Source organism: Lampris incognitus, chromosome 1 (assembly GCF_029633865.1).
Source record: "Lampris incognitus isolate fLamInc1 chromosome 1, fLamInc1.hap2, whole genome shotgun sequence".
In the NCBI taxonomy this organism is placed as follows: Eukaryota; Metazoa; Chordata; class Actinopteri; order Lampriformes; family Lampridae; genus Lampris; species Lampris incognitus.
The window spans coordinates 7,487,118-7,503,304 of NC_079211.1; the positions used below are offsets into that span (position 1 = coordinate 7,487,118).

Sequence of the window (16,187 nt, forward strand, 5' to 3'; positions counted from 1 at the left end):
TCCCCGTGTTGGTAGGCAACGGAATACACCGCCCCGCCACCTGGAGGCCCCCATTAAGTTATACTTTAGTTACAGCCGCAGAGGTAGTGATACTACTATCAATGATAATGATAAATGGCCATTCTAATAGCAGACATGGAAATGACCTTTTGCCATGCAGAGTTTTTACTAATGTTATCTTTGGTAGCTTGAGGCTTTTTTCTCAATAAAACAGGACAGCGACATGAGGGGTATGGAGGAGAATGGGGTCAAGACTTGCACTGAAGACCCTGAACCAGATTTAAGCTCAGGCTTACACTCATATGGTATACAACTTTGTTATTAGGAAAACGGTGTCAACCATTCATGCAGCGCTTGTATCAAGAGAACGGTAATGCCTGGTTTACCCATAATTCCTTCAAAGGCTTCCTCTTACAGGGGGAGAGGAGGACTGCCCCAGTTCAACTAACTTGCCCCGTATATCCCTAGTTCGCAATCTACTGCCGATACACGAGAAACATTCAACTGCCGCATCTTTTTTTTGATAGTCACATTGTTATGAGGCAGGATGGAGTGGAGACAGATGTCATGCAACAACACACATTAGCCCTGACCCAATACCCCTGACCTAATTAACCACGCACACACACACGCACACATACACACACCTTTAGCCCAACCTGCGATTATATCCAGCTTAGGTAAATCCAAACCCCACTTGTCTTACCCTAACCCACAACACACACTCACACACACACACACACACTCACTAAGTCCTTATCAGGACTAGGATTTGCTTTCACCCTTTAAATACTTTTCTTTTTCATATATTTTTGTATTTTCATTCCATCCATCCATTATCCAAACCGCTTATCCTGCTCTCAGGGTCGCAGGGATGCTGAAGCCTATCCCAGCAGTCATTGGGCGGCAGGCGAGGAGACACCCTGGACAGGCCGCCAGTCCATCACAGGGCCCACACCCACACACACACACATATTCACACCTAGGGACAATTTAGTTGGGCCAATTCAGCTGACCTACATGTCTTTGGACTGTGGGAGGAAACCGGAGCTCCCGGAGGAAACAGACACGGGGAGAACATGCAAACTCCACACAGAGGACGACCCGGGATGACCCCCAAGGTTGGATTGACCCGGGGCTCCAACCCAGCACCTTCTTGCTGTGAGGCAACCGCGCTAACCACTGCACCACCATACCATTTTTTTCTTTTTGTTGCATTTTTTTAATTTAATAAGTCTTCATTTTATTTTGGCCCTGTGATGGCCTGGCAGCCTGTCTAGGGTGTCTTCCCCGCCTGCCGCCCAATGACTGCTGGGATAGGCTCCAGCATCCCCATGACCCTCAGAGCAGGATAAGTGGTTTGGATAACGGATGGATATTTTTGTACATGATCACTCTGTACATCTTTGTGTGCTTATGTAATGCACATTACATTTGCATGAACAAAGTGTGTTAGAAGAATAAAAGTTTGCGGGATTAATGGATCAAATAAAGGTCTGCAGACTGGCTGGGTCATCAGGAAACTCAAAATACAACAGTAACAGTAGTAGTAGTAGTAGTAGTATGAGCAGCAGCCGTAGCAGTAGTATTAGTGGCAGTAGAAGCAGTCGTAGCAATGCAGCAGCAGCAGTAGTTGTAGTAGTAATAACAGTAACAGCAGCAGTACTAGTAGTAGTAGTCATAGTAGTAACAGTAGTAGCGTTGCTACTCACTAACAAAATGCTGTCCACTGATGTAGATGGGGCCAGAGCCAGACTGAAGACGAAAGGTTACAGGTGGGGTGATCTCAAATCCACCCAAACTCATCTGCAGAAAATAAAATGAAAATTGAACAGTCAAGTATGACATGTCCCTCCATCTCTCTCTATATATAGATGACATCTCATCTCATGTCACAGTTGTGATCAGGGTGCTGTGCCACTTTCACTTCTTTGCCTCATTAATGATTTCTTCCATAAATTTCATCTAATAAATGTGGGGTTTTTTTTGCGCTGTTGTGCTGATTGTAAGTTGCAAACATAAAATGTTAACATAAAAATGCTGTCACCCCAAGAATCCCCTCATTATGACTAACTGATATCCTTATAAATGCTAAGTGCAATTATATGCCATCATACGATGCCAGTTCTCATAAGCTGCAAGTAATCCTTTTTTTTTTTTTTACTCAAACAATCGAACATAGGGGTGCACATATTCATACTGGTGTGTAAGCATAACCAAACTATTCTTGTAACCACAGTAAGGGCAGCACTGTGGGGCAGTAAATACATTAATATGCATGTGACTGACTCACAGAGGGTAGGACAGACGGCTTCAGGGCAACCAGTGGGACTTTGGTCCTCTTTCCATCGTAAGTGACGCCCTCTATTTCCACGACGTGGAACTTATCCTCAGCATCAGAGCCCACACATACCTGATACATAAAAACAGCAGTTATAATAACCATACACGTTCTTTCTCCTTTCACTCCTTCCTGTGGTGAGGCTTATCATCATACCTAATATGTGTATTTTGCTCACTTGACAGGGAACGGATGCATGAATAAGCTAAATCACTTGTTCTCAATCTGGTCGTTGGGTGCAACCTTTACCGTTGGTTTTCTGTTCTGTCAGGCAGTCCATTGCATTCGCCTGTTGTTTCAGTTATTCAGCCCCCAAATTGGGAGGTTTTAAACCTGGAACAGGTGAGCGTAATGAACTACCTGGCAGAATAGAAAACCAGCAGTACTTTTTTTTTCTTGTCTCTTTTCCCACGTATGTGAATGGTGTGATGTGAGTCTCTCTTGTGTGTATGTGTAATCTGTCCTGCTGTCAGTTCTACATCAAATCAAATCAAATCAATTTTATTTGTATAGCCCAATATCACAAATTACAAATTTGCCTCAGTGGGCTTAACAGCAACACAACAACCTGTCCTTAGACCCTCTCATCGGATAAGGAAAAACTCTCTAAAAACCCCTTTAACAGGGAGAAAAAATAGGAAGAAACCTCAGGAGAGCAACAGAGGAGGGATCTCTCTCCCAAGACGGACAGCGTGCAATGGATGTTGTGTTGACGCAATTTACATAATACAACACTGAAAGAGGATAACAGAATTATAATGGACATAAAATTTATGAAGAACAAGATGCACAGGATACATGGTGATGGTGGTCCTGTGGCTCAGGTCCTGGGCTGCTCCGGTGGCATCTGGACACCGCTTGGCATCCTCCTCATCATATTCTTCATATACTTTATAATTCCATTATAATTCTGTTACTGTTTCAATGTCGTATTGTGTAAGTTGTGTAAACACAACATCAGCTGCATGTCTGTCTTGGGAGAGAGATCCCTCCTCCGTTGCTCTCCCTCAGGTTTCTTCCTATTTTTTCTCCCCGTTAAAGGTTTTTTTTTAGGGAGTTGCTCCTTATCCGATGCGAGGGTCTAAGGACAGGATGTTGTGTTGGCTGTAAAGCCCCCCGAGCCAAATTTGTAATTTGTGATATTGGGCTATACAAATAAAACTGACTTGACTTTGACTTGTGGTACCCGTGGAGAGAATCAGTGATGAAGGTGGATTTGTCACAATGAGCAATATCGGAATAGTTGATGAACCCATGGACTGGGGGGGGGGGGTTAAATCAATCAAAGTGCCTTCTATTCTATAAACTTCCAAAAAAAATGTTGGTAACACTTTAGTATGGGGAAGATAAAAAAATTTAATTACTAGTGAATTAGTAATGATCAAGATATCACTTTAGAATGGCGAACATATTCTCAGTAACAAAAACTTAATTTACAGTAATTTAACACTATGAACACTTGTAGTTTTGTGTTTTGTTATGTAAGAACAGACCATATTCATTAAGTGTTAGTAAGGGAGAATAACTCTTCTTGTGGTACTACCACCTTATAAAGGCCATACTAAGCAAAGCATATTGAGATGGTACTACTAATAAGTTATAGAGGGAAAACTCATAGTTAATGGTTTACTGGTTGTATAATAAGGCCATGCAGAATAAGGCATTAATGAGTACGTAATAATGACCAATTAAGAGCCAATATGTTGCTAATTTGCATGCTAATAAGCACCTAATTAATGGTGACTACGTTCCCCATACTGAAGTGTTACCTGAATTTTTTTTGCATTATTCAAATATTTTGTTGAAGTAGGTTTTAATTCTCAGTGCATTGTCACGCTTGGTGGTTTAAGTGCATCTAAATATCTTGCTGGTTTACGCATCTCTTCATTCTCAGTGCGTGGTGACGCTTGGTGTGGTGTAAGTGTACTGGTGGTGTAAGTGTACTGGCGGTGTAAGTGTACTGGCGGTGCAAGTGTACTGTTGGTGTAAGTGTGCTGGCGGTGTAAGTGTACTGGCAGTGTAAGTGTACTGGTGGTGTAAGTGTACTGGCGGTGTAAGTGTACTGGTGGTGTAAGTGTACTGTTGGTGGAAGTGTGCTGGCGGTGGAAGTGTGCTGGCGGTGGAAGTGTACTGGTGGTGTAAGTGTGCTGGCGGTGTAAGTGTACTGGCGGTGTAAGTGTACTGGCGGTGTAAGTGCTCTGTTGGTGTAAGTGTACCGCTGGTGTAAGTGTGCCAGCGGTGTAAGTGTACTGGCGGTGTAAGTGTACTGTTGGTGTAAGTGTACTGTTGGTGTAAGTGTACTGTTGGTGTAAGTGTACTGGCGGTGGAAGTGCTCTGTTGGTGTAAGTGTACTGGCGGTGTAAGTGTACTGGCGGTGTAAGTGTGCTGGCGGTGTAAGTGTACTGGCGGTGTAAGTGTGCTGGCGGTGTAAGTGTACTGGCGGTGTAAGTGTACTGGCGGTGTAAGTGCTCTGTTGGTGTAAGTGCTCTGGCGGTGTAAGTGTACTGGCGGTGTAAGTGTGCTGGCGGTGTAAGTGTACTGGTGGTGTAAGTGTACTGGCGGTGTAAGTGTACTGGCGGTGTAAGTGTACTGGCGGTGTAAGTGCTCTGTTGGTGTAAGTGTACTGGTGGTGTAAGTGTACTGGCGGTGTAAGTGTACTGGTGGTGTCAGTGTACTGGCGGTGTCAGTGTACTGGGGGTGTAAGTGTACTGGAGGTGTAAGTGCTCTGTTGGTGTAAGTGTACTGGCGGTGAAGTGTACTGGTGGTGTAAGTGTACTGGCGGTGTAAGTGTGCTGGTGGTGTCAGTGTACTGGCGGTGGAAGTGTACTGGCGGTGGAAGTGTGCTGGCGGTGGAAGTGTACTGGTGGTGTCAGTGTACTGTTGGTGGAAGTGTGCTGGCGGTGGAAGTGTGCTGGCGGTGGAAGTGTGCTGGCAGTGTAAGTGTGCTGGCGGTGGAAGTGTGCTGGCAGTGTAAGTGTGCTGGCAGTGTAAGTGTGCTGGCGGTGTAAGTGTACTGTTGGTGGAAGTGTACTGGCGGTGTAAGTGTGCTGGCGGTGTAAGTGTACTGGTGGTGTCAGTGTACTGGTGGTGTAAGTGTACTGGTGGTGTAAGTGTACTGGTGGTGTCAGTGTACTGGTGGTGTAAGTGTACTGGCGGTGTAAGTGTGCTGTTGGTGTAAGTGTACCGGCGGTGTAAGTGTACTGTTGGTGTAAGTGTACTGGCAGTGTAAGTGTGCTGTTGGTGTAAGTGTACCGGCGGTGTAAGTGTACTGTTGGTGGAAGTGTACTGGTGGTGTCAGTGTACTGGCGGTGTAAGTGTACTGGTGGTGTAAGTGTACTGGTGGTGTAAGTGTGCTGAAGTAAGGACACTTTTTTTCTCGGTGCGTGGCGACGCGCGGTTCGTTCCTCACGGTTTTGAGTGACAGCTGCTGCTCCGTCTCGTCGTCCTCCACCTCGAACCTGAACTCCTTTTTGTCCGACCTCAGCCAGCAACCTTGGGAGGAAATAACGATTAGTTGAAGGTCTTATAACGCACAGCGCTGCCGGGGTCTGGAGCCTGGCTGGAGGATTCCGCACTCCTTCCCCGCGGCGGGATTGGCGCCAGGGGGACAACAAAGCAGCGCGTTAGTTCTCTACGTACCCGGCGAAAAGTACGGAAAATGCGGGAAATGCCCAATTACGAGTGAATACCACATCGATGAAACGTGGTGTCAAACCGAATAACGCAAGTTTGGTAAAAACAAGCGAGCTCACCGAACAAATACATCTGAGGTCTGCTCAGGTCCGGGACGTTGTCCTCCATCTTTACCGTGGGAGTTGACGGCGCCGTAGACCCGCTTTTGACAGACACGTCCGCAAGCCAATGGGGGGACAGGGCTCGGCCGAGCGAAAAGTACATCCGGCTGATTGGAGGTTTACGCCGTGGGCGGGGTGAATGACGTAAAAACCCCTCGGACTTTTTCTATACGTGACCTGTAGATGGCGCTGCTGTAAAAAGGATTTCACGTCTCCGGCAAACCGACTTCACTCTCTTACGCCATGAAACGGAAACCATTTTTGCTTCGGGGTGTTTATATGTTGAAGTCTCGTTTTCATGTGGGTATTCTATATTATAGCATTATGCGTTTGGGTGAGAATTAAAATCACAGTTACAGAATATTGTAACGTGTGTAACCAGGTTAAAATTAATGTTTTTATTTTATTTTGTTTGAGTATGAAATATCACCAAATCTTGTCTGTGTGCTGTTATTTGTGTTTACTACATTTTATTTTATGTCATTATTTACTTTTATGTATGTTTTATAACGACCATCATATACTTACCACCCCCGTTACACGTGCATGGATAAGAAGACACGCTGGCCCCTGCCACGGGGGTCTGACCCTTTAGTCTAGCGGTTAGCGATGTCTCCTGCGGTGCGGGCGATACGGGTTCGCTTCCCGGCCGCGGCAGTTACTATGGTTGCGTTGTCCCCCCCGAATTCGCTTCAATATTTTCCTCGCCATCCACTGACAGATGTGCTGCGAAGCCAAATGAAACAACTGCGGGGGAAAGTCTGGCCCTCAGGCCACTCCTGACCTCTGGGGCCCAGTAAGTGGTTTGTCAGAAACATTAAGGTGTCCTTTGCTTTCACAGTTATCCCAGGGAAATAACGAGCCGAACCTCAAATGGACCACATTCATTTTCTGTTGATTTAGACATTTTTCCTTATTATGATGAAGTAGAAGGGGAAAAGGCTTTCCATATTTACCCAGGGCCAACCTGAATAGAGCAGACTGTGATGTAAAAAAATATAATTTTGTTGTCACGCAGAATGCTTCCAATGGTCTTATAAAAACTGCAATATAACGACAATAAAAACAATCCTTTCTTATCAACTGGCCCTAAGATGTGCTACTTTTTTTAAAATTCATCATGAGGGATTAGTAAAACGGGAAACATTGTTGAGAGGCTGTTAATGACTACAAAAGTTGAGATACATGAGAAACCCTGCCATATGCTATGCCAGCCAAATCAACTCTCGTTTCTACTGTGTTAACTGACTAGTTTACATCAACATATTTGGCTGCCAGGTTTGACACAGTCATGCTGTTGCTTTTCCAAAAAATGAAAGAAAAAAAAATGAAATGGACAAGTACTCCAACTTGCACAATTCAAACTTTAGAACGTTTAGGGGCTCTGCAGGCGAACGCAACCTTTTAAAACTCTAAATGCTTTGTGAGGTATTTAACCTTTGCTTTTCTTTTTTAATTGCCCATAGAAGTGAATGGGGGAATGTTTGGAATGTCTCCTAGTGTGGACGATGTCCCAGTTCAATTCACCCATGAATTGAATCATGAATTGAATTCGGTTCATTTAACATAATTTTAAACCACTTTAAACACACTGACAACACTGTAACCGGTTATTTTCTTGCCCGGTGCGGGATTCGAAACGGGGTGTACTGCACCACAAGGCGACATCGCTAACCGCTCGGCTAAAGGGTCAGATCCGTTAGATAGGGGGCTAACGTGTCTTATTAGTAGTTTACAGTCGTCACCCTCCCCGGAAGCGCGCCCTCGCGATTTGTTCTTCCCGCGCTCCGAAGAGATTTCTGAGGATCTGCACACTTCCGGATCCCACCAATGTAACCGGCTATTTTGTTGCTCGGTGCGAGATTCGAAACAGTGTGTACTGCGCCACAAGGCGACATCGCTAACCGCTCGGCTAAAGGGTCAGATCCGTTAGCTAGCGGCTAACGGCCTAGCTAACGGGTCTTATTAGTAGTTTACACTGCTTTAAATGACTCCCTGCTTTGAAAAGAGATGTTGGTCATTATCCATACGTTGAGGCCTCTGGGGACACGTTCCCACCACTTTTTGAAAGCTTTTGGCCTTAATAAGGAACAAAATTACATTGGTACATATCACGTCGTTAAGAGGAGATCCAGCGTGCTTACTGACTGGTAAGACTAAATCCAAACACGTTGCTGCCGCGTACTCTTTTATTATGCATCAGCTTAGACAGGACACGCCCACCGTGACGTCACGTCCCGCCAAAACGTGATCGTCCGCCCACTGATTTCCGTCCACACGCGGTGTCAGTTTAGACATTAAATACTCAGCTTTTGTATAATATTCATTAACAAGATCTGTCTTTCGGATTTAGATCGAGTTATTTGGAGGCAGAAGCAACCGTCCATTCTCAAGGTAGGAGCTGCAATCACTTTTTTGCAAGTACAAAAGTGCATTTTGTGGGTTGTATTGCCCCTTTAGAGGGGTTTTTTTCCCCCAACTGTTAGAAAGGACTGGGTGAGCTCTAATCTTTAAAACAATTAAATCAATTCATTCTGAGGCATAAACGACCTTCCAGTAACAACGTAGGTGCTGCAGTCTCTTTTTGGCAAGTGGAAACCGCGGACCCGCAATCAGTTTTTGGTGGAAGAATCAGAATCATGTCAGAATCGTCCCCACCCCTGCTTGAGCTATTTTAAAGCTAGCTAGCTATCCTAGCTAAACTTGTGTATTACAGGCAGCAGTTAGCAGCAGGAAGTAGCTGGCTTTTAGATAGCTAATGTTAGCTAAACTGGTTGTGTATTATAGGCAACAATTGGATAAATATTGGGCCATTTTGTGTACAGTCACAGACTGGTGCGTATAGCAAGGCCAGCCAATTTTCATATTGGCATATAGCAGGAAAAGGATAAGTAACTACCCGGGTAATTTAGGTAGCCCAAACCTTTACTCTGTCCTTTGCTTCCATTCACCTCTGAGATATCCATCATCTATTCTAGAGACCGTATTGCACTTGGCTGTCAGTGTCCAATGTCAGCGTGTTTGGGGGCTGACAATGGAGGTCAGCCCTACCAGTGACAACCTTGATGTCAGCATCACTTGTTTCTTATATGCCACAGTATGGCTCGGAGCAGGGATACCCATAGGTCTCAGTATTTGGGAAAACATGCACAGGTGGTGTGCTTGACAGACATAACTTAGACATGTTGGTTATGTGGCTTTCATAAATGTCTTATTGTCTTACATGACAGAGACTTTCAAAACACTACAATAAAAGACACAAATTCATCCACCTTACTATGATGTATTATGTCATCCATCCCAGATAGCAGACACATTTGGGCCTAATCTGAGGCACTTTTGGTACTTATGGCTCGGTTACGGCACTGGCAACTGTTGTGTGGGCCAGACATGGCCCCAAGTGTCATAAGCCAGGCCTGACATGGGTTGCAGCAAGTGTTGTGTGGGCCAGACATGGCCCAAATGTAATGAACTGGGCTTGACTTGGGTTACAGCACATACTATGTGGGCCAAATGTGGCCCAGGTGTGGCTGAGTTGAGGCAGCCACACTCAACCTGAGTTAACGGCATCATTCAAGGCCAAATGTGGGCTGTAAGATAACTGCAGATGTGGGCCATATTTGGGCCAAATATTCTTCGCTATCTGGGATGTAAGCAGGTTAACATTATAGCATCGTAACACATAAAAAGCACAGGCAGCTTTTAAAGGCAGTCCTTAATGGGATGCCGTTTACATCTATCGGCAGTATTTGGCCCACTGAAAAAAGGTGTGAACACGTCGAACACATCATTGCCCCCTGCACTTTTCAAACAAACTGATGCCCGATAGCAAAATTGCTGTGGCCCGGAGCCGTCCCACACCCGACACTTCATCCGGCCCACATACTGTGTGGAATGATGGCACTTGGGTGGTCCGCCCCTGTTTGCCAGATCTGTGCTAGAGCCAAGCCATAGAAATGCCGCATGTGCCGCATATTTGTTATGTGATATTTGGGCCATATTCACCATTCACCACACGGGCCACTTCAGGGTCACATCCAGATTACATGTTGCCGAGAGCACCGCATCTTTGCCAAAAAAAAGGCCCACATTTGGTTTGGCATATTTGGGCCATATTTGCTATTATACATGTGGGCCACTTCAGGCTCACATCCATTTAGTCAGGGCCAGAAGAAGGCCATCAGTGCTGCACCATTGCCTAAAGTGGCCCACATCCGAATGCTATCTGGGATGGCGTTATCTAACTGCCTTCATGATAGAGGAACATTTTTTCAACCTTTTCTACCTATGCTCTTATATTTCACTACTTTGAACGTCTTAGTCATACGTGATGGCTCTGGGATTACAGGACTTTTTTGTCCCGTCCACCATCGCGCTGACTCCGGCACTCCTTTTAATGCTCATAATGTCAGTCATTACATTGCATTAGTGTTGTAATGTTGCACTCAACACTACTGTGTTAACTGTTTGGTCGATTTGATAAGCCCCCTCTTGAGTTGATGTCGCAACTGGCTAGATCTATAAATGGCTTGTGTGGCTCGTTGCCTGCGCAACTGGTGACATAACACCACGTCTTGAAGTAACACTGGATGGCTCATGCACATTTATTTGTCAGGCATGGCATACCTTATCCAAGTTGCTTGATAAAGTGAAAGACATATGACAGCATGGTACTACCGCAGTAACTCGTCCCTGTCATATAAATGGAATGAGTGGTCTTCGTGCATGGCTGAGCGTTCAGGGAGGGTTTAATGTGTCATACCCTCCTCCGGACTTGTCTCAACGTCCGTTGTCTTGGTTCAGATGCTGCTACAAAGCCAGTCCACACCTTTTCCCGGCAGTCTAGTATGGGCACCCTGGGGTGTGTGATGGTCAGGGGCGGGGGGGGGGGGTTGTTGCATTGATTTTGCTGTATGTTTGCTGTGAGGCCTCAAGTCCATACCCATGTGCATGTGCACCATATGCATGTGTGTAAAAAAAAAAGGGCACGTATGTTGCATGTTTGTGTGCACACACACATGTCTGAGTGCATATATTTAAATGTGTGTGTGTGTGTGCGTGTGTGTGTCTGTGTGTGTGAGTAATCAAAGCATGTCATGTCAGCAGGCTAAGTTAGCGCTGAGCCTGGGCAGACGGATGCCACAGAAGTCACCGTCAGACCACAAGTTGAGTCCGTCTCTCTTCACCTGCTCTCCTCTTCATATCAGAATCATCAGTCAGGTATGTGCAGAAACCTTAAACCTGCACGAGTTAACGCCCGATACAACAAAATAATTATTTCCAAAACATAAAAAGAAAACATAAGGCCTTATTAAGAACTTATCTTGATTTCAAATTCTCCTCAAACCTGACTTATCTTCACTGCATTTCTCCATCTAAAATTGTCCTTATCATTACACAAGAGTTGTTGGTTACTGCTAATAAATGTTACTGCCAGGACACGGCCAAACCAAACCTGCCAATCTAAACCACTGCTTTGTCACGGTGGTTATCAGGACATTTATTTCAGCTTTCCCGACTGCGAAGCGCTCATGATAAACCCTCCAGTGAGCTGTCTTGGTTTTCTCGTTGTTGTTTTAGAAAAGAGACTTCCCATCTTTCACATGTTTTTATCTTTTAATTCTGACAATGTTTTCTCTGTTGTTGTTGCCTCTGAACCAAATGAAGTGGCAAGGAATTATTAAAATGTATTATTTATTTATTTATAAGGTTTATTATTCATATATATTTATGTATTTATTGAATATATTTATTGAATATATATTTATTGAATACGTTTTCTCATTCCATAGAACTGGTAAAAGATTTTAATTTGCATTTTTACCCACTAAGATCTCTTTTTAGGCCTGGCTGAACCTGAGTAAAGTGATTCAGTCCTAAAATCTGGAATTAGCACTAGTGTTAGCCTTAATGAGCGCTCCGTTCTTTTGGCTTCATCTGTATGGCAATGGCACATATGAATTCAAGTTGCTAACAAACTGACGCGTATAAGCACTAGTGTAGCCAGGCTGGATTTCAGGTTTGAACACCAACCTAAATTTAATTAAATTAAATTAAATTTATGGAATTCAATGAAAAACTTTCTGGCACAGGATACAAATCCTCTACACCAGACTAGACAAATTAAAACAAACAACCATACAAAAAAGAACCACAATATAGTTATTAAAATCACAATAATCTCACAAATAATCACAAATCACATAAATACAATAGTCTCTCAAATACATTCGTCTCACAAATAACTATAGTCACACAATACTCACACTGATCACAACTCAGCTTTATAATCATATAAAAGTCCTTTGTTGACCAAAATTTATCTGATCTATTTTTGAAAGAATTGCCTGAAGGAGCCTGCACCACATATTCTGGAAGTTCGCTCCATGCTCTTACAGCATGAACTGTAAAGAAGTTTTTTTCTCTTTTCAGAGAGACACTTTAACGGGAATAGTTTTAAGGAGTTCCCTCTTAATTCATACCTATTATTCCACAAATAGACAACAGGCTCAGTTGTGAAATCATATATTTTGTGTACAAGCTTATAGACTTCAATCATGTCTCCTCAATGTCTCCTGTATACTAGAGTTGGTAAATTTCTTAACCTCTCAATATATGACATCTCTTTCAGACCTGGGATTAGTTTAGTAGCTCTTCTCTGAACCATCTCCATTTTTTCTATATATTTTACTTTATAAGGACACCAGACCGAGCTTGCAAATTCAAGATGAGCTCGCACCAAGGATTTATATAATGGTAAAACTATTTCCTTACCCAAATTTAGAAAAGTTCTTCTAATTATCACCAGCATAGAGTTTGCTTTTTTAACTTTTTCAGAAACGTGCGTGTGAAATTCAATTGAACTATCGAGCACGACGCCGATGTCCTTTTCTTCTTCCACTTGCTGAACCATTAAATCTCCAACTTTGTAGTTAACCCAGTTAGCACTTGTTTAGCCACCTATCACACCAGTTACTCATAATATGGAGGTCTGCTTGGAGATGGGCTGTATCAGTGTCCTTATTAATTATTCTAAATATTTTTTATCGTCCGCAAAAAAGGTATGAATCAGATTTTATCACACTTGGTAAATCATTTATATAGACAACAAAGAGTGCAGGGTCCAACACAGAACCTTGTGGAACTCCAGAGGTCACCGGTTTCCATTTTGAAGTGGCCCGATTTACCACCACCTGCTGTTTCCTATTATGTAAAAAAAAATCCTGTATATAGCCTGTAACTCTGTCGTCTATGCCATAGGATTTTAATTTTGACAACAGTCTTTTATGAGGAACTTTATCAAAAGCTTTTTGAAAGTCCATATATATGCAGTCATCTGACTCCCCTCTATTCAAAGCTGCTGACCACTTATCAAGAATGGTGAGAAGCTGAAGTGTAGTCGATCTTCCAGGTATAAATCCATACTGCTTGTTACTAGAAAGTCTGTTAGACTTCATATGGTCAACAATATATGTCCTGAATGACTCCTGATTAGTTTTTCCATTGTCTTACATACTACAGATGTCAGACTAACTGGCCTGTAATTTCCTGCTAGTGACTTTTCCTTTTTTGAAAATTGCACTGATGTGTGCCTCTTTCCAAACACAGGGTAAAGTTGATTCTTCTAATGATTTATTATGCAGCATTGTTAGAGGTTCGGTAATCACACCAGCCAATTCCTTTAAGATCCTAGGATGTATCAGATCTGGCCCTGGTGATTTATAGATGTTAATATCCCGTAGAAGCCGTTTTATAGCTTCAAAAGTTATTATAAAACATTCTGTTTGCTGAACTTCCACTCTTGGCAATTCAGGTATGTGCCCTTCAGGTTCGATCACAAATACGCTGCTGAAATAATCTGACAGTATTTCTGCTTTTTCAGTGTTTTGTCTGTTTTTGGGGAGTTCGTATCCTTCTGATTAGTATATAAATCTCCTACTAATTTTTGTCCTCTTATTAATATAATTCCAGATAACCTTTGGTTTCAGCTTATATTGTCTTGCTAAGTGTTCTTCGTACAGCTTTCTTAAATAACGTGTTCTCGTTCTCACAGTTTCCAGCTCTTCAATGTTGCTATTGTACCTCTGGTTTTTTACTTCTTATTGCCTTTCTCGCAAGAATATTCTTTCTACAACTTTCCGTTTTGTAATACTGTCCAAGGGGAATTTATGCTTTTTATTCTGGGACCTGGTTTTACTGTTTGGTACGTACTTTTCCTCTATTTCTTTCAACTTATCCTTTATTAATCTCCATTTGTCGTCAACATCATAATTGGACAGGTATTTTGTCCGGTTAAAGCGTTCAAATCCTCTTCGTGCTTCCTCAAAATTCCCCTTGTTGTAATTTTTTCTTGTCGTTTCATTTCTCACTGTTTTTTTGTAACAAATGACCTTAAACAATATGACACAATGATCACTTTTAGCTAAAGGGCCTAAATACTGAATGTCATCTGTCATGTTATCCTCATTTGTAACTATAAGATCCAACACATGTTGTGTGTCATCACCTCGCCACCTTGTTGGTTCTTGCACATGTTGAAACAGCAATGCTTTCTGAACACAGTCCAGAAACTTATTATCTAGCGATGTAAGATTATCCCCCTTTGCATAATTAAAATTCCAGTCTATATTTGGCAAATTAAAATCACCCATATTTAATTTATGTAAGTGCTTTCTAGTTGACACCTCTTCCATTAGAACCAAAAGATTGTCATTGTTAGTTTCTGTACCACTAAATGTTTTTGGCTGTTCCGCATGGGCATGTTTTAGGCATCCATTTATTTTGGTATATCATCGCGTAGTCAGAAAAATAATACTGGGCCGGCTTTTAAAACCCACAAGCTGAAATGACGGTCATGTGAAATAACATAGAATCAATCGTACATCTTAGTCATCCTTTTTTATTTTTTAGTAGAAGTATTTCTTAACCTGTCATGTTTATTATTTGTCTTTCCATCTCCTGTGTGAGTAGCCAGGCAGCCAGTAGACTGATGAATAAAATGTTTGTTTTAACTAATGGTAACTATTGAGAGTTGTAAAATGGACTGATTGAGAAAACAAAAAAAAACAGGTGACTTTTTGAGCCCTGGGGGAAAAAAACCCCCCACCAAAAACAATGAATTGGACAGCAGTGCTGATTTTCATCTTTCTTTCTTTTCTTTTCTTTTTTTTTGCTGTGCCTAAAGGAAAACATAACCAAATTATTACCAACTATTTCTGTTTGTTTTTTTTTTTTTTTTGTAAAATGGCTCGTTGTCGCACGTTCTCATAACCCAAAAACTTCACACACATGAACCTATGCAATCGGACGTGGCTCCTCGTTGGTGACGTTGAATATATTTTTCCAACCCCTCCTAAATAAATTACTAGGCCGCTGCAAATAACAACCGTTCAGATTAGTTTGACATGAGCTTTTTTCACTGAAATCAATGGCATTTATGCTTGAAAACTAAAAAAAAAAGATGCTGTTCACTCATTCGAGATCGCCTCACCGAGCAATTCATCCAGATCTCTTAAACTTGTGTTGGCCAACGTTTCAGGGGTTTCGCCAAAACTTCATTCATATTTCATACGGAGACAGAGCCGCACGAACCCGCAGCAGATCAGATCATGTCTGGTCAGCCAACAGTAACGACGTCCTCCCTGATCCGCCGCAGGAGATTTAACATGGATGATGAAATGTGACTGACTCATATTTGGCCAAAAACATCAGCGAGGCGCGGCACATTTCAAACCTCGCCCCTCCACCGCGGGTACGTGCGGATGATGCACATTAATATGGATAGTTGTTGTTTTCTGGACATGGTTTTCCCCGCCCGCTGCAAATACGGTTGCGGTCGATTTGCACGGCCTAGCTTGCAGGGGGGAAACCAAAAACCAGAATTCTTCCTAGTCGTGAAATGAAGACAGGTTTTGTCAGCGGCGCCTCAGATGCCGAACGTGTAAGGAAGCGGCTAATGGAGTTTCACAGCTGTCAGAGACCGAAAATGGCTGTTTGACGTGGCGCTGAGTGAGGCCTTCGGTGGCCGTCGCCCCCGCGAGAGCCCGGGCCGT

General features: G+C 43.0%; 1 protein-coding gene across 1 annotated transcript in view; it reads right to left on the reverse strand.

The window, feature by feature from the left end:
• Positions 1–6,153, reverse strand: part of npm1b (nucleophosmin 1b) — a 32,963-nt gene extending 26,810 nt beyond the window's left edge. The window contains exons 1-4 of the mRNA XM_056280962.1: positions 6,094–6,153; positions 5,751–5,833; positions 2,294–2,413; positions 1,713–1,806 (exon numbers count right to left, since the gene is read on the reverse strand). Of these exons, the coding sequence (XP_056136937.1) occupies positions 1,713–1,806; positions 2,294–2,413; positions 5,751–5,833; positions 6,094–6,142 (346 nt within the window). The 5' untranslated portion in view covers positions 6,143–6,153. The remainder of the gene's footprint in view (positions 1–1,712; positions 1,807–2,293; positions 2,414–5,750; positions 5,834–6,093) is intronic.
• Positions 6,154–16,187: the final 10,034 nt, after the last annotated feature.